Here is a 20,000-nt window from a genome sequence, read left to right on the forward strand (position 1 = left end):
GAAAAAATACAATTAAATCCTCTGTCGGGGAAAAACGAAATTCCTTTCCGAACAACCCAATAACTTTTTGCTCCTTTTGAGGTTATGCAAGAGTATTGGATCTTCTATACGAATTAATCATAGAGGTTTATTCATAGGGAAAAAATGACAAAAAAATAGATTAGATAAAATCTGAAAAAATCATAACGACCTTTTCGAAAAAGGAGTACCTTATCTTGTTATATAACCTGATATATAGCTAAAAAGGGTTTTCGCCCCTTTTTTGAAAGAAATTCTCTTAGCAGAATTTTTAAGTAGAAGGATGGATTTTTAAAATTCTATTTTCTCAATACACGCAGTAAAGACATATTCAAACTTTTTTAAGTAATTCAATAAAAACTTGGTATTTTCCATTCTTTAAATGGGCAATTTAGAGCATTTTTATATGCAAAACTAGACAAGACTGCAGTAGCGAGAGAGATTTAACTGCTCGAAGGACAAACACGGAAACAAATTTAAATAAAGCAAAGAATAATCAGCAACACCAACAATATTCGCAATCGCCGACAATGTGATCAGATGATAAAAAAAGTAGAGCTAAATAGAACTTAGTGAATTATTGGAATAATTAAAAAAGAAAATTAATTAACCCTTGCATGATTATAGACATTACATTTTAATCAAAAGAGGTTCGAAAAATGGCAGGACAAAAAAATGCTCGTTCTCTCGACAGTCGGTTCTACGTAAACGGAACAACTCGGATTTATATTTGGCCAAGGACTGCCACTTCAGCCGCATTCCAATATATATGTATGGGGAATGTTTATACTGCTGCAACAACAATAACAAATGTTAAATAAAGTTACGAAAATGGTCATCTCTTCACACTGTCCACCAATTGCGCCAGCGGCGTCAAGAAAATCAGCTGACATTAGGCCTCTGCTACTCGCTATTTCTCTGCTCACTTTACGAAAAAATTGCATCTGAAAGCAACAACAAAGTTATCTAGCAAGATTTACTGCTAACGAGTATAGTTATGCCGAACTAAGTGCCATAGGTGGCGCCTTGCCAAAACAGTTACTTTTTTCTCGATTGTGACGTCAGTTCCCTTGCCGGTGTAAAACAAACAAAAGGGGGAGATTTGTGAGATTTATACTAAACAAACTAATGAAAACGGTGTGACGTGTGTTAAATTGTGAAAGCACAAATTAATAAAAAGCTTCCAAATGCAGTTTTCTGCGTTTTCATGCGGAAGACGCCGTGCAAGGAAAGTGTATGTGTGCCTATATTTTTTGGTTGTTTCCATTGCTTTCGCAGTAATTCCTTTTCCTTCTGTTTGTTTATTCATGGGTTCTTACGGCACGGCAAATTCGGAAGGCGCAACCTTGTATTCTATCATCCTTGGTATAACTCACTATTTTACAAAAAAATGTAATTTTAACGCTGCCAAGATATGTTTATTTATACCAGTTGCTTCGTCTATTCGCCACTTGTTATCGCTTGGTGAAAAAATAAGCCCCTTGTCAAATTCACTGAGACAAAGTAGCGGTACCACGATCATGATGGAATCTCTTCATCGCGGCTTTCTCCCATACGAACTAATCCAAACAAACGAATGCTTTCTTATTTTCCACAATTCTTTATTATTTCAGCATAATATTTGTAATGCATACATTTTATTATATTGTAATATTTTTTTTTTTTAATTAGGTAGTTAAAGTTAAAATATGATAATGAATATGCACTCAGAAAATAATTGAAACACATTTTCTAGAATGTAGAACATACAAGTATGTATGCACTTAAGTATGTATGTATGTAGGTATGCAAATATCTTCAGCGCAGCTAACGACTAATGATTGTATTTAATTATCATATACAATAACTAATTGTTAAACTTACAGTTTAACGCCTAAAAGTAGATAAAAATACATAAATGATTAGACAGTAGTGTGCAAGAATGAATAAAACTTTTGATTCTTTCGCTTCTCAGAGGATCATGCGATCGCACTTATCATGATTGACTTATGAAAACTTATACGTGCATTACATAGTATTTACAGCTTTGAATATCAAACACATGCATACACATTCTCTGTTCACGTAACTGAGCAATGTTTTCAGCGAATTGTTCTTCGAGCTGGCTGTGTGTATGCAGGGGTGTGATATTATTTATAATTATCTACTAGTTACGCATTTTTGTTTACACATGTACATACATATACATATAAGTTGAATGCTTACTCTTCCTTCGGCTTATTGTTTCTTCTTAATAAATTCACTTAATAGGTATGCACGTAAGCGCGATTTAGAGCAGTAAGCAAAGTATGTATGTATGTGCGTATGTCTAAAATTCCATTCAATCAAAAACAAAACAACGCGATTGTTACTCGTATTCAACCGAGCCATTGCTCAAATTTCAATCTACTATTCACTCTTCTCTGCTCGCGCTCATATGTAGATATTCAAACTTTATATAAACGAAAATTTACGAATACACAAGTATGTAAAAAGAGGTTAAATAGAATATGCATGCGAATTCATTTTCGAATAATTTCTATTCAATTCAAGTGTTATTACTTTTTAGTTATATATAGAATAGGGTTTCTATTTTTTATGGCTTAGTTTCCCTTTGGCGGCGTTTTATTCTGGCTGGTTCGCTTTGTCGCTGAAGAAGTGGTGGGAGGTGAGCCTGAAGCTGATGCTGGTGCTGATGTTGGCGCCGCAGCCGGTAAGGATGCTGGAGATGTTGCAGATTTGTTGGTGTAGGGTAGAGCGACTACAGTGCATTTGCTCGCCGTGGAAGGGGATGTGCTGCTGGAGCTCGGACTAGCATCTGCTATGGTCGATTGTTCAACATTTGTGCCCATCGATGAGTTGATGAAATTAATATATTGATGCAATTTCAAAGCAGCTATCAGTGAACTGAGATAGTCGTTTAAGTTTCCCTGCTGCATGCGCTTGATCTGTCTGGATACGTTCTGATAGACACGACGCGAGATCTTGTGCGAGAGTCGGCCAACGGTCTGGACAGTGTGGAGTACGGGGTCCTCGGTGGCGGAAACTGGTACTGTAAGCAGAGAAGAAAAATATTTTAGCTATTGAAAACATTGGGAGACTAAAAGAGAAGCTTAATACATAGAAAAAACTTTAATATTTTAATTAATAAATTTAATATTTTTACTTAACAGTACTTAGTTTTATATGGAATGTAGTTACGTATAAGTATATTTACATATTTATGTTATATTATAGCTTCAGCGTTATACTACATTCTTACCATAAAATTGTTAATTTCCCTATCGATTAAATGTATGATTTCAGGATTACGGCTAACATAGTCTACAAGCTCAGTAATTATGCGGAACGACATTGATAGGAAAACAGTGGAGGCAGCCACTAAGAATCTTAGATTGAGTTCAACATCTTGTTGATCGACTATAAGTAAAAGAGAGACAGAGAAAATCAGGGATGAATTTAACAGTGTACAATTGATTGAGCACAACAAAAATAGTATGAATACCGTATGGGTTGTTTTCTAGAGAGAAATTAGGAGAAAAATGTAACTTGTGAGAGGAAGGAGATGGGAAAATGAGTGAGTATATTTTATAAATATTTTCAAGGTTAATTAATTGATTAATTAACTGTATGCAGTTGGAGAAATTTTAACGAATGAATTTGAGAATTTGAAAACCGCAATTGATTTTGTGAGGAAAATTTTCTTTTGGGGGCAAAGACTATTTACCCAAAATCATATCAGCAATTTAGCATTACTGATAAATTAATGCATGTATGAAATTATATGTAAAGTGTGCCTATTACAATTCTGCGATTGGGGCGCCTGTGCTGATCTTGAATTCATGAAGGTCTGGAGAGTTCCTAATATTTGAAATAAATGAAATTGCTGGTATTTCACTAGTAATTTCCGATATGATTAGGTACCAAAATGGTATGCTAATAAAAAGTTAAACTTTCACTAACGTTGAGAAAAGTATCTATAATAAATGATCAGTTATCTTCGTGAAACTAATAATATTCTTAAGGCTCTAAAAGGTCACTTTGAACCAGCGTACCCAGTTATATGTTCATATGTATCCACAGGAGGTAGGGCTGCAACCTGCAACATAGTTACGTTAAGAGCCACAGTTTAATGTTTGTCTCACTAAAAATCTTTAATTTTTCAAACTCACTCCCGCCAGGAAGCATCAATTTACACCGACACTGGCGGCAAGAAAATATTATACTTCTTCGCCTTCGTGTCTGCAAGCGCGAATTTGGCGAAGTGTAATATTTGTAGCCTCGGGCTACCCAGTTGGTTCGAAGTTTGATGCAAGAAATGTATTCTTCCAAGAGCTCAACACAAATATCAAAACTAAGCTGCAACATCACTTCCGTCGAAGAGCTGAATAATGCGTGCGAAATTCATCATGTGGAATACCTGACTTCCTCTTTATTGCTTCTGAATATTGAAGCATTGAAATGATTATTGCAATGGCTTCGATTTAAAATTTATTTGAAACTATTGTTTAAAATTATTATTGAAATATGTTTATCAACATAAATACAACTCAGAATATTACAAAATAAGGAGGCTGCGCAACTCCAACTTTGCCAAAATGTCGGTCACAAATTTAGCGCCCAAAAAGCGTCGAATTAACTTACATTTGTATGCAGGAAAATAATTTTTCTACATTTTGATGGTATAACTTAAAAAAAAAATTGTTTTTAACTAAAAGTTATTATCTCACTAGAATGCATTACATTTGTCAAAATTTAGTGCAATTAATTTTATGATTTTAGAGAAAAATGTGTGAGGGTGAGGCCAAAAGTGTTCGCAAATATAACAGTTGACTTGTCGGATAGTCAAAAAATTTAAATAAAATAATTAAAAAATAAAAATAAAATAGTATTTCACTAAATGAAAAATTGAAATGGTTGATTTCATAAACTAGAGACAATTTTTACACGAAATTTTCGCCTACTATCAAAACGCACCCGAACCGTAAATTATGTATGTATGTGTAACGAGCGTAAAATTCGGATTTTAGTAATAATAATAAGTTTTTTATGCAAACTTTCGGTACAAATTGCTGTTATACTAAAACGAAATCACATATCGCTCTAATGAGTGTCACTATGCGAGTGAAAATTAGCAACAAAATTGTGAATGTGGCATGCGGTGCAAGGTTATTTAAAAAAAAGTCATACGAGCACCAAAGTATGTATGTAAGTAGGTATAGTTAACTGTTAATATTATTATTATTGTTATTACATATATTTTTTTAATTTGCATGCCAAGTTAGGGAGAGATATTTCAACTTACTGTCATTTTCAACGTGCTTGCCATTTTGCGCGACAGCAATTTGTTTTTTATCTGAGAATAGAAATTTGTTTCGATATATGTAAATGTGTGTATTGTACAGAGAAGGTGGGTAGCCGCAATAACCACATACAATTCTATATACGAGTATGCAATTATTTACACTGATTTATTTAAGCGAAGCGATGATGATGTTCACATTTTGAATTTTGAAAGTTAACGGCTTTTAATATTCATTTCTTTTCTACAAACTAAAAAGGAAAGAGAGAAAGCAATACATTAGGTGCAATGGGTTAAAGGTGCAAGAGAACAAGAGAGCAAGCGAAGAATTCGTATAAATGGAAAGCCAAAGGGAGTGAAATAGTTGATGAATGAAAATGTGGAAATTCATTTGCCGGTATGCAATAATTGATAACTTAAAAGTAAGGAATTTGCACGGTTTTTGAACAAACGAAACTATTAACTATTAATATATATATATAAAAAAATATAATAATTGTGTGTTTAATTTCGCTTCATTTCGTTAGAATATATAACTTTTTTTTTTTTTAATTTTGCCTTATTTTATAATTGAATATTTTCACGTAACAAATTTAAAATAACTATTAAAAGCATATTAAATACTGCGCTCTTAGGATTTTGATGTATCGGGTGCTTTTTTAGCTACAAGAGAACTATCGATATCGATAACTATGGTTTGACAGCTGTGAATGGCGAACTGTGTTAACATTGCTATTCAGTAAGAAGGTTTTGGCAAGTCATCATGAAGTGTGGAGCATAGAGCAGAGTGTTAAAAAACACGCCGAAATATCGAATCGTCGTTCTTCTCAACTTCTTGGCTTTTGTTCCTCGACTACGTGGAAAATTTTACGGGAGGATCGTGGCTTATATATATATATATATATAATTGGCGCGTACACCCTTTTTGGGTGTTTCGCCGAGCTCATCCACCTATTTGTGGTGTGCATCTTGATGTTGTTCCACAAATCGGGGGACCTACAGTTTCAAGCATTTTTTATGAGGAGCTCGTGGCTTACATGCCTTTAAAATACAGATTGTGCAAGAACTGAAGTAGAATTAATGGCAACATTTGCATTTGGTCATAAAAAGGCGGATAATATTCCACTAGGTCAATTAATTTTTCGTTCTTAATTTCTAATATTCAAATTTTTATCGCAAGTATCAAAAGAAATGTAAAGGGAAAAACCAAAATTCAATAGGTACATACGGCTACGGTTTTGGCTATGGCATTATGGTGCCACACCTATAACCGTTTAGAGTGATGCCCATAAGTTTGATCAGAACAGCTGATTACAATGGTTACGGTTATGGCTAAGGTGCGGCACCTCTAATTGCAGCTTAAAGGACTGAAAAACTTATCCGATTAGGGGAGGGTTATTCGCTCAAGAGAAAATTTCTTAGGGATTTGTGGTATGTACTGAAAAAAGTTTCCTCCTAAGACTGGTGTCCGTTAGGAGAGAGTATACTGTATGTATTAAATAGTTCAGCGACTCTCATCCAGTCGACGCTGAAAGGTGAAGCTGGCGGTGCAGCAATTTCAAAGCCCACATTTACTAGGGAAATTTGTTTTTGTAATGATCAAATAGGTGGAGTGCAGCAAAGTCAGATCTCATTTTGTGTGTAGGTCTACTTCATATATATATTTTATGTATATATTAGGCCGCTTGAAACTGTAGGTCCCTCCATTTGTGGAACAACATCAAGACGCACACCACAAATAGGAGGAGGAGCTCGGCCAAACACCTAACTGAAGTTTATTATTATTTTTTTATTTATTTTTTTTTTTATATATTAGGCCGGGTCGATTTGTGGGGAGGCAAAAAAATCGCCCATTGCTCTGTGAAAATCACATTCTAGGGATCAAAATAAGAAACTTTGCCGAAGGAACCATATCTCTAAAACGAATTCTGATGTCCCCCAATTTGGGTCGACCTTTTTAGTTTATTTTCTCATGTAAAGGCAAAAAATGGTGATATTTTGAAATGATTGTAAAGGGAACCCCCCAGGGGAGTTCCAGGGGGTGTGCCAATGGCATGGGTGGATCGGCCGTCCAAAGTTAGTGGGGGTCGGTCATACATTTGGACTCGATAGGAGCACTCTAAATGGGTCAAAGTGAGATTTTTCGTTCGACCGAGCTCCTCCTCCTATTTGTGGTATGTGCCTTGATGTTGTTCCACAAATGGAGGGACCTATAGTTTCAAGCCGACTCCGAACGGCAGTAGCGGGGGCTACTTTGGTCTAGGTCTACTTTGGATGCATATAATTTTATTTGCCACTGAAGCAAATTAATAAAAATACCAACTCTGCAGACAAATACTATCTTCATTCCCATTTTATTTGAAAAGGGAATGACAAGGAGAAAATCCCTACATATAGACCATTTAAGTTCGGATATGCCTAGGAATCGAGCTTCTCCAAAAAGGTGTGCAATCAATATATAGATTTTTGCACATATAGACGGATCACCTTATCACTTATCCACGATATACATACATAGATATCTATAAATTATATTGGCCAATATTGCCATATGTTATTGTGTTGTACATATCCTTTACTTAATATCAATTAAGAGCGCAATGAATATTAAGAAAAATGGTTAATTTTGGTTTATCACAGACACCGTTACGTGCCCGTTTTAGTAAATACTATGAATGAAACTTTTTATTCTATATGCACGATATATACATAATTTGTGGTGTTAATCGAAACTCGAGGCTTTTAAATATAATAGCCCGAATTGTAAAATCAAATAACACTCACCATTATCCTCCTCAACATCGTCCTCGCCTTTAGGGAAATAGTATTCCAGGAGTCGTTCCGCCAAAGCCGTTGTAGTATCAACGCCCGAAACGGCAAGACTGCCATACTGTGTTGCCAGCACCTCATTTGCCTTGGCCCACGCCAAATCTTTCAGTGAGGCCGCCTTTTCCTGACCGGCTGCCTTGAATTTGGTCACTCGTTCAATATGTGGCTGTACTACTTCGACCACTTTGTTCTTAGCCTGGTTGTAGATTTCCGTTGGAGTATCCTTAATAATAGGTGCTGAAACTTCTAACTTGTCAATACCCTTGACAAGTGTCTGGTCCACATATTGTATGGGGCGATCGAGCTTCGAGACTATCGGTGCGGCCGTTACAACAGCGCGTGACACGCAATCCTCAGCGGCATTGAGTGCCCAATTGAAGACACGATTACGGCCTGCGAGAAATATAGAGAATAAAATTAAATACTTAAAGGCCACTAATAGTTTAAATCACTCTAAAAATCAATTCTATTTATAAGTATAAAAGAGAACTTGTAAAAATTAAAACGAGTTTGACAAAACTTTTTAAATATCTATAATTTCATGTCCTATTGTAATTTTATAAATTCACTCTTTAACTAAACTATTGTAAGCTAAAAATTAATTTTTGTAGACATCGTGGGAGATAGTGGTTGGAACGAAGTATGTACATACGAGTATAATTAAATCACATGTTTCCCCTATTGGAACTGATAAGCCTGAGCTGATTTCTTGCTCATAAATATTTAAACAATCGCTCAAGTGCTTTATGGGGCATACAATTCCACTAATTTCCCTCAATTGGTTTTACCCGACCAAAGTACAAGAGGAGGTATATATATATATATGTATGTATGTACACAAAGTATTGGGAATTAATAGAAAAAGCGCGTGTAGGGAAACATTTCAAACAAAAAAATAATTTTTTTAAGAACAAAAAAAGATATGTTTTTCTCCCAATATTTTTTTTAACAAAACCATAATTTTCTTAAAAACAAAAAAAAATTATAAAAATATTGTATATATCCTGGGCCATATTTCATTTCACTTTGATAAATCTGAAAATTATTAAATTAAAAAAAGCTTCAGTTTACTTCTTACGAGTACTATGTTCAAATCTCTAAATGAAAAAAAAATTTAGAAGAATTGACGACAGTGCCCCAAACACTTGTATCACTTGGCATAGAATCGCTCATAAATAAAACAATTCCTGCACATAAAAACGAGCCTAGGAGCTTTTAAATGGTACTTAAATGCTGTGCTGCATTAAGTCCCGCCCATTGATCATTGCAACAAAAGTCTAAGCAGGAGTAACAAATATTAGATATAGTTTCAATTCTTACAAATATAGTTTGTTGTTGTTTTCGTTGTAGTCTCAACGTTGTAATAGCATACAAAATTCTATTGATTACATACATACATTTTTAGTAAGATGTGAACGATGTATAACTTGTCTCATTTAATGCTGATCGAAAGTGTCCAAAAACGGGCGAAAAGACATCGTCGCCACCAGTTACTTTTATGGATAAAAGAATTACCGCGCACTACAGATGATCCGCAATTCGGTACTAAGTAGTGAATTCCCCTTCATACATACACACATGTATACTACATACTTCCCCATTTGCACATTTCTCGAATATCTTGCCCCACCTTATAACACAAGTGCACAGCAAAGAACTGCTTACGCTTGGCTTCTTGTTGATTTTTAAAGCGTCTATTTTTCTTAATTTGTTTATCGAGAGTTGTTGCCGGCGCAATACGCGATAACCTATTGCCGCTACAAAAGGAATATTCTAGACTAATTTAATAAAATGTTATAGCGTATTGTAAAATATTGTTTACGACATCGCCACAACCAACCATTTAAAAGCGTTATAAATTTACAAGGCACAATTCTAATACATAAGTAAGTCATTTCATACATTGTGTACATTGTCTACGAGCATTTGTGCAATAAAGTGGCGACTGTCCAGCAGTGAAATCTACTGATTTGGCATCGGTGGTTTTTTAGAGAATCCGGAGCCATGTTCATTCCTAATTAATTTTAACTTATAGCCAATTCGCCGTGTCCTTTCCTTTTCTTGTTAATATGCATCTCTGCAAATATTTCCTTCCTTGTGGCATTACAAGGGCTTTGTACTTTTACGAGTAGTAGCAGTATGGAATGCTAGTTGATTGATTGCTGTGCTCTAAATTGTGTCCCCTTTTGGAGCAGCTAACTACGGCATAACGGCAAGCAAATACATGCAAAAAACACGCGATATATTAAGGTTTTCGCCGTAATGCGTATTCCACTTATCCCAGCAATGGAAACTGCATACATACATACATAGATATGTGAAGAGAATTCCTTTTCACACCAAAAAACAAGCACATTTTTTTTGCGCTGATTGTTAACTGCACTTTTATAAAATATTTATGAGTCACTTACAACTGGTTAGCAATTTTTAGTGTTAATCTGCAAGGACTGACCAGTTGACGTCTGTTAATAGTAAAAAAAAATAGTAGAAGAAGCAATCGAAAATCTAAAATAGCCATACTGCGTAGATACTTTTAAAAATATTAAAAATATACTGAAACCTGAAATCAAACAAAAAGATATGCAACAAGTATTCACTAATACTAAGAAAAATGCGAAAATTATCAGAAAAAAATCCATATCTCAACGCAAAAAAATTTGCAGAGAAACAAGGAGCTTTTAGCGGCGTAGCCAGCCATAATAAATAGTATGTATGTACAAACATTAGGGCGAGTATAGTGGAATGTATAGGGAAAAACACGCATATGTATGTACATATCGCACCCTAAATTCAAAAGGGTCACAACTCAAAATACTAAGATTTTCAGGAGAGACGAAAAACGTTTTATGTAAAAATTATTGTAATGTTTAAAGAAAATATTGTTCCATCATGAAAATATACAACATTGAAGAAGGTTCTACTATATTTTTATCAATTTTATATTATGTTTGCGAAAATAAAACAAAATTTTGATTTATGACTCTTTAACTGAAATTTTTTCGATTAACTAGTGATATTATCTTAAGTTGTGCCTTTTTAATTGATAAAATGTTTTAATTTTATAAGTTTTCTAACCTAATTGAACTCACTTTTCACAACTAAAGAGGCACAATGCAAAATATAATAATATACCACGAAATTTATCACTTTTTACAGTTGCAGAGGCAGAACTCAAAATAAAACTGTTTATGTGTAATAAAAGTAATCAGCTGTTCTTGAGCCCATTAATGCAACCAAAAATAATTCTCTTTAGTTGATCGTGCAAAAGCAACACACTTGACATAAAAATAGACATAACTGTATTTTTCCAGTTAAAGAAAATAGTTATGTGAACGAAATATTTGCAGCAGTTAGAAATGTGCACTCTGAATTAATTTATGCAAAAAACTCAGTTTTGAAAAATTTTGAGTTGTGACCCTTTTGTATTTAGGGTGCGATATGTATTAAAACTTTATAAAATTATTCACCATTTGAGAAAAAGCATAGCGATGTAGGCACTTTTGATATTTCCTTATTTTAATTTTTGAAAAATTAGGCAGAATCAAGGCAAAAAAAGTATTGTTTAACTGCCAAGTTTGCGTGCTGAAATGGAATGTCATTGCTACCTGGTGCACTATGACATAGGTAAAGTAATCAAGCTTTCATTCATATGTATTTACTTATGTTGAAAATCAATTTTAAGCATGCAGATTTTTTAAAGGATGACTTAATCTCATGCATATTTAACTAAACTTGTACAGCAGTAACACTATTTAGCTCGATGCGTAGTAAAGTGTTTTCTAACGGTTTGTGATGTTGTTGTTGTTGTTGTAGCAGCTTACTAAACCCTATCAATGGAATGTAGTTATCGGTCGTACTCGTCCAGCTCATCTAACGGTGGGCCTAGCAAACTTGCTGCTTCAACAGGTTGGGGCCAGCGGGAAAGGGGTGAGTAGGAACGGTTTTGTTATTAAATCAGCTGGTTTTGAAGTATTGAAAAATACTATTTTTCAGCTATGGAAACTAATATATTTTTAGATATAAATATCAATGAAAAATTACTTGGTTATAACTGTTCAGCAAAGGTATAAATCTTATTTAATGAAACAAAGAAAGATAACCAGACATCCCAAATAAACTTTTCAATGGCCATTTTGTTGAATTAATGCTTTAGTATTAATAATTTTAACCTACGCGACTTCCAACCACCCCTGCATAAAATGCGGGACCAACAGATAATTTTCAAGCGAAGTAAAGATTTAAAAATTATTATATCATATAAAATCGCCTAAAATTTTACAAGAAATCTTTACCAGCTTAGTTGAAACTGTTTTCAAATTCATGAATGCAATAGTGTAATTGTTTCAATACACCATATTGTCTGTCAATAATTATTTTGCGTATTCTAATTTGCAATGAATGAGCTGCTTCAACATAATTATTGATTATGAATTATTATGAGTATAAGTATATGCATCCGCCGTAGCCGAATGGGTTGGCGCGAGACTACTATTCGGAATTCGGAATCTCGGTGAAACACCAAAATAAAAAAAAAAATTCTGAGCAGTTGCCCTCGGCAGGCAGTGACGAACCTCCGAATGCATTTCTGCCGCGAAAAAGCTCCTCATAAAAAATATTTGCGCCACTCGGAGGCGGCTTGTAACTGTAGCTCCCTTCCTTTGTGGAACACCCATCAAGGCGCACGCCACAAATAGGAGGAGGACGTTTTCTGCGATAAATTTTGTAATTGGAACTATTCGTCTCGACATATTTTTATACTCAGATTGCGTACATTACTACTAAATGGACCAATCATAATTAAAAAAATTTTTGAGTATGAGAAAGCAGTTGGTTCCGTTATTCACTAATCACCTTTTTATGAGTTTGCACCAAATTCTGAAAAAAATCACGCGAAATAGCTCAATACACTCTGATTCAAAGTGCTTTAAGAGTGTTTCCTATTGTAAAAAAATATGTCGCTTGATTTTGCTTATTGATTATTGCAAATTATTAATTATCACTTTCGCTTTATTGTTTTCAGAACTTTATTGGGCGCTAAATGAATCGGGCCGTCCTAATGTGCATGCAAATACGTACATACAAATGTTTTCGCGAAGAATACATACATATATTTAATCACAAACGAGTCGCGCAAAAACAGTCCAAAGTTCATTTCGTATGTGGCAAAATTAGCATAATGAATTATGTATGTATGTATATGTGGGCATACCTATGTGTGCATATAAGCCAAGTATACGCAATAGAACTGAAATTAAATACATGCCCATACGCAAACGGTACCTACATACCTACATATATTCATATAATAAAGGTATACATATATATGTATGTATGTATCATTTATATGTGCACACATACGTGTATGAAAGTATTGTACATATTTAGGAACACGAGTTGTTAGCACATGTTAATTTGTAAATATTTGTATGTTAATCTACCCAAAAAAGTCTACCCTTTTACAGTGCGAGCCTTCAGAAATGCCAACCAAGAGAGAGGAAAGGTGCAAACATACATACATACCATATGTACGTAGTACATTCACTCATATCTAAGTACATACATGTATATGCACGTACATTTCGACTTTCGGACTTTGTTCGGCTCGGAGCAGCTTTGATCTCATTAGACATGAGAAAAATACAAATTGTTAAACAAATTACAAATACAATTTAGGTGTATATGTACGTATGTATATATGTTTGTATATAAAAGTGTAAGGTGTTGTGTTGACTAAAATTCATATCATTACATACCGAAAGACATAGAACTGACCGGTGGACATACTGAATGCCAGTGCGACGGAAAATTTGAAGACTTCTCTGTGACTAATTGTAATTATGTGCATACATACATACTTACATATGTAATTATACACCAAATTGGTTGAATTCGTTTTGATTTTTTAGGGAACTTTCGCAAACTTTGTAATTTTTCAATTACTTATTGGAATCTGGTAATATTTAAGGTATGAAAAATTATTCTAGTTTTGTTGAAGAAAATATATAGGGTTTCACACCACTCTTGTACCGTTACTAATGACTTTATATGTACATATGCATGTGTGTACTTTTAACTTATTTAGATATTAAATATTAAATTAAATTAAATTATGAATTACTATCGAATTATATTATGAATAAAATAAAATTACTAAATCATGTCGAGCTGAATTTCCTAACTTTACTTGGCTGTCTTTTCGCTATCCTTACAAAAATAAATTGATTAAAAAAAACCGATTGATCAATGCAAACCAAATCAAACACGAAATCGCCAACGTTCGGCCAAAAAATTTAATGTTCGATGAACTATTCAGTTTGGTTGCCTCGAAGTGGTTTCTTGGAGGAAAGAGCGTGTACGAGTTCTTTTAATTGTGCGCCGCTCTTGACCGGGTATAAGCATACAAAAATATATATGTAGACATATAATAATTTTCGCAAGGTTTCTTTGGGCAAGTGTAAGTCAGCAGTGATTAATGCCGGCCTTCTTCAAGTCAATTACAGTAAACTCTCGCCAATAATGGAAGTGATCACTAAGCATTCATGTAACCTAACACAGTATCAAGAAATTATGGCTGTTTGATATATATGTACATAGATTTAGAACAGCATCACTAAATTGCTTCAATTGTTCAAAACTTTGAGAGTTTTTTTTCTATTCCTTCACTGTCCTAAAGAACTTTCAGACTTGGTGAATTGTATGTATTTAAGTTGGTTTCAGAATTTTCTTGCCGGCATGCAGCGATTCCCCAAATAACCACTACCGTTCACTGTTTGCTCTCCATTTTTTTTTTTACTTACGAATATCACTTCACTTCTTGCATTTACGACTTTGAATCGAATTTGTATTCTAGGTGCCTCTTATCGACAGAACCTGCACTAACCTAACCTATACATAGTTCTCACTAGTTTGCTTTAAATAAGATTAATTTCGCAAAATCACCTAATGACAATTACAGCTAAATATTTTACTTTTATGTCTACTTATGACTCTTCTGTGCATATTATATATTGATTTATTGGCTATATACATCCTTATGTATGTATGTGCATTTCGTTGAGTATAGATGTGGGAACATACGTATGTGCGTATACGCTGATGTTACTAAAATAAGTAATCAATTTAGTTAAGCAATAAAATATGCAAAATCAACAAATAATACTGCCAATTCAACTCGAAAAATAAATGGGATGTTTAATACAAAAATCGAGTCGAATTACATAAATGGCCACATACATTGTATTTTCATATATTTTATGCCGCTTTTAATTAAATATCAATATCTTCAAATTATGCATAGTATTTACTAACTTCTGATCGCATCAAATATACATAGGTGCGCAGTTGTTGTATTTTTGCCCGCCTGTAATTGACTTCAATTGAGTTCAATTTAGCAGCGATTACTGATTGCTGTTGTTTTGCTGGTGGCTTTTATGAAGCAATTAAAGCGGTCAAGAAGTGTTGAGGAGCTTCAGAAAAGTAAAAAAACAGCGAAACATGGGCATACGTACAACCGTGGAATATACTATAAGTACCTATGTTCATAAACACATGTATATTCGCACATTGTAGACCCAGTATAAAAATTTCAAACATCTTAAAAATTTTGTAGTTCTATGCAGTCGATTTAAATTTTTTTTAATTATGCATACATATGTACATATGTCTATAAGCAAGAGAGCGTAGCTTGCGTTTATGGCAGGAAAAATGGAGTTCGTCCCTGAACGGAAGCTGGACATACCGTTTGATTCCCATAATAGCCAAATGGGTTAACCGTAAACATGGACAGTTAGACACTATCTGACCCAAATACTGACGGGACATGGGTGCTTTAAATCCTATCTATTTAGGTTTAAACACGAAGACGACCCGTACTTTTCTTATTGTGCACCACCTGCAGAAGCCGCAGAGCATGTTTTGTTTGTCTGTCCGCGATTTGCGTTCGAAAGGGAGGAATTAAGTACTGGGGTGGGGAAGCCAATTACGGCTAATAACCTAGTGGATATTATGTGAGTCAGAAGGACATTGGTCCGCTGTATGTAATATGTCAAAAATAGTAATCTCCAAACTGTGTCGCGTTGAACAACAGTGCAGATCTTAATGAAGTGATACTTGACGGTCGACGTCGCTGAACAACACAGTGCAAATTTTCAAGAATTGGAGCTCCACCTCCCGCGAAGTCATGCTTAACGGTTGTGCCACGGTGGGAGGGAAACGGAGCTGGGGTCGGTCTTTAGTGGGTGAGTCGAAAAGCAAGTCCCAAATTTTTCGGCTTTCAATGCTTTGTGCCACCTCAAAAAAAAAAAAAAAACAAATGCGCGGGGTCGCGTCTTTGCTATTTCACCATAAAAGCTAAATTGTGATTTAAAGCAGATAAAACTCATTAGCAGTAAACAATTCTAGACCTAGTACTGCAGCAATATGTGCCAGCTCAGCACCAATTCAATTTACTACAGGGCAAATACGTACATTGTACGTAAATATGAATACATGTCTGTGCATATGCATGTGTTCGTATCCCCTTGACTTCGTATGAATTCTCCATATATTTATTTGTATGCAATGAATTTTCAAGTAGGTGACTTGAGCGAACCACTCACACTTTCTGGCTATTTGCAGTTCTCGTCAAAACGAATGGCATACGTATGTATGTATATAAGTGTGCTTGTGTGTATGAAAGCAACGACGATCTGGTCACGACAGCCATACGAAAAAGGGTGCCGGCTGTCGTTAACATTCATTTGGATGAGAAATGTACGAAATGTGCGAAATCCCAGTAAAAAGTTATCGAATTAGGAGGAGGAATAGTTATAATACGAGTAATACGTCGAATATACATATATGTACCCATGTACATAAACTCGTACATACATACAAAGATATATTTGATTCTATGCATTACTGTGCATACAGGAAGTATTAGTAGGTGTATGTCAATCATCAAGTACAGAAAAATATTTGCGTTGCGATAAAATATTATGTACATATTCAATGATGCATACTCATGCATATATGTACATATTTATAGAAGTTAGCAGATTTTACCGCAATTCTAGACTGGAAGATCTTCTAGCGGTTCTGTACCGCCCCTTATAATTCCAAAATTATTAACTGAACTATGTTAGCTTCCAACGAAAATACCGCACGTCTCGCCAATTAATCACATTTTTCCCCACCGGCTTATATATGTATGTATATGCATACCTTTAACATTTTGGTAGACATCCTGACTTTTGTCCCAGGCTGCTCCTACTACCGGCAGTTTAATAATACGCTCAAGCGATTCCAGATGTGGCAGCAGATTCTGTACATCTTTGCCTTGTTCAATAGCAAGTTCGCCGTTTGCGGTAGTCAAAGAAGATTTGCTTTGGTCTGCACTTGTCGCCATTTTAATAAATGCTTGCAATTTTTTTATTTTCTAAAATATTGTTTTCTGTAAACTGTTTGATATTTAATTTAGCACTTGCACTTAGAATTTCTTTAATGTGCCTTAAAAAGAAATTTTATGATTTTAATTCACTTGGTTTTTAGATTGCACAATTTCACAGTTCTTTATATGAGTAATTTGTGAAAAAAAAATTATACAAAAATATTTTTCTTTAACTCGCAAATTTGGTTTTTATTATATATTTACTCTTACGAATGTGATACGCTTCTGACTAGCCTGCAGCTCTGTGCTCGGGTATTATATGAAAAGCACAGCCCAAATACTGTCTTCCAATGCAATATCTCGGCTAGTGCAGCTTTTTACTCAGAGATCAATTCGCTAGTTGCTGACGCGATCGGTAAGCTATGTGTTGTGTATAGTTTTGCTATTGCCACTCTTTATGATGGCTCTCCAATCGTCTGCTGGCGTAATTTCTCTTTATTTCCCACTTAAGCGCTCATCCAGCCGATTTGAGTGTTGTTTCCTCATTTAGTTGCGTGAAGCATTGGCGCTCGCCGAACAGAGGGAAACTCGGTTTTTGTCACCTCATATGACAAATTTAGAGTTTTGGACTCTGAGTTCGCAGTTCAGAAATTGGTGGCGTATTTTGAGTATTTAACTGACATTCTCTTAAGTGTATGGCTAGCAGCTATTTATGTATTTTGTATGCATATATGTGTGGGTATATATGCAAGCCCTGCTCTTAATAATAAAAATAGAAGTTCATCGCTTATAAACTGGTATTTTCTGGTGGTGGTAAAAATTCACTCATTTTATTCCGGAATAAGAATAAGAAGAATTACTTGCTAACAGCACGAAGTTTAAGTTTTCATAGATAAAATCCAAATTTGCACTAGTGTAAGAATAAATTTGTATATATGGAGATAAGCAAGGTGTTGATACTTCTTACATAAATTAGTATCAAACAAATTAGCTACTAAAAACTGAAGCATACATACTTATCTACTCGCACATGTATGCCCATATGTACTTACAAACATATGTGTGTATAGGAACCATTTGATTTGGTGAAGCAATGTAGTGAGTCTATAACTTCATGACTACGGCAGATTCTTAGAATTCCTCATTTTTCTTCAAATAAAGAAATGTGAACTTTGGAATTAGAAAAGTGACGAAACGCGCCAATCGATGATAAGAATCAGGCGACGCACGTTATCAGCTTGACAACCAAATTATTGCACCGAAAAAAACAAGCCAACTAATAAAATAGTATTTTTATTTGATTTAGTAGTAATTAGTTTTTACTGGCACTTGAGAAAGCGAAATGTCTTTGAAGCCATGAGCCGGCCTCATGACTAAAATATTTAGGTACTTTACACTTAGGCGCATTGAAAGATTAAGACGCCTGCATTTTTGTCGCGTGTACTCTCATTATACAGTATGAACACATATACATACATACGTTTCATATGTATATTTGCGCAAATGCCAATATATTAAATAATAAATTATAAATACTCGTAGGTCCATTAACTTATTATAATTAGCAAATATTGATTTCAAGCTCGTGAATACGTTTAGAATTGCCATCAACACAAGACTGAATTGTATTCATACTTTTTACTTAGCGCAATATCCGACTCATCAGTTTGGCGTTCGTAACACTTTGGAGCATTTCAGGAGTTATGGCGTCGATTTCGTCGCCTACTCATAGCTTCAGAGGAGTTTGCTTCTTTGAGGTATATAAGTGGCTACCTTTAAGTAGCCCAACAGAAAAAGTTCAGCGCTGTCAAACCAGGCGAGCTGAGCCGCCGAGGGAATATTTCGCATTTCAGGTGGTTCGCAAAGTATGGTAAATATTGTACCGTTTTTAAACGGTTTAATAAATGGATTCTCTTCAGCTGCTGAATAATTTTTTCGCCTTTTACTGAAAATTTCCGTGGAGAGGAACACTCTAATGTGCCTATAAAAAATGTTGAATGGTCTGTGACTTCAAGATATATTTAGAGAAAATGTTTATATATAATATATATATTTTGGCGCGTACACCCTTTTTTGGGTGTTTGGCCGAGCTCCTCCTCCTTTTTGTGGTGTGCGTCTTGATGTTGTTCCACAAATGGAGGGACCTACAGTTTTAAGCCGACTCCGAACGGCAGATATTTTTATGAGGAGCTTTTTCATGGCAGAAATACACTCGGAGGTTTCCCATTGCCTGCCGAGGGGCGACCGCTATTAGAAAAATGTTTTTCTTAATTTTGGTGTTTCACCGAGATTCGACCGACGTTCTCTCTGTGAATTGCCAATGGTAGTCACGCACCAACCCATTCGGCTACGGTAGCCGAGAGAAAATGTTTAGAGAACTTGAAACTACAACCAACTACTTTTAAACTGTGTGAAAACTTCTTATATGACTTATACAGTACCTTCCAAACCCCCTAATTTGATTTTTGACCGTTTAAAACTTACGACGTAATAAAATACGACATT

At 34.8% G+C, this 20,000-nt stretch overlaps 1 protein-coding gene and 1 non-coding gene across 5 annotated transcripts; one reads left to right on the plus strand and one right to left on the minus strand.

The window, feature by feature from the left end:
• Nucleotides 1-1,598: 1,598 nt before the first annotated feature.
• On the minus strand, nt 1,599-17,794 carry LOC128858627 (lipid storage droplets surface-binding protein 2). 4 transcript variants are annotated; one of them, XM_054095048.1, is made up of 5 exons: nt 17,330-17,794; nt 8,084-8,521; nt 5,303-5,353; nt 3,260-3,417; nt 2,830-3,049 (listed from the first exon to the last, which is right to left on the minus strand). In XM_054095048.1, exons 1-5 carry the CDS (start codon nt 17,511-17,513, stop codon nt 2,918-2,920), a joined length of 963 nt encoding a protein of 320 aa, XP_053951023.1. In that variant the 5' UTR covers nt 17,514-17,794; the 3' UTR covers nt 2,830-2,917. The 4 variants fall into 4 exon arrangements, with proteins under 4 accessions (XP_053951020.1, XP_053951022.1, XP_053951023.1 ...); XM_054095045.1 differs by lacking the exon at nt 3,260-3,417 and having other exon boundaries at nt 1,599-3,049; nt 17,330-17,793; XM_054095049.1 differs by lacking the exon at nt 5,303-5,353 and having other exon boundaries at nt 17,330-17,793.
• Nucleotides 17,795-19,394: 1,600 nt separating this feature from the next.
• On the plus strand, nt 19,395-19,514 carry LOC128859407 (U5 spliceosomal RNA). Its single transcript, XR_008454146.1, has one exon. It is a non-coding gene; the product is annotated as a U5 spliceosomal RNA (small nuclear RNA).
• The last annotated feature ends 486 nt before the right edge of the window (nt 19,515-20,000 follow it).

This window comes from Anastrepha ludens, chromosome 3 (genome assembly GCF_028408465.1).
Source record: "Anastrepha ludens isolate Willacy chromosome 3, idAnaLude1.1, whole genome shotgun sequence".
NCBI lineage: Eukaryota > Metazoa > Arthropoda > Insecta > Diptera > Tephritidae > Anastrepha > Anastrepha ludens.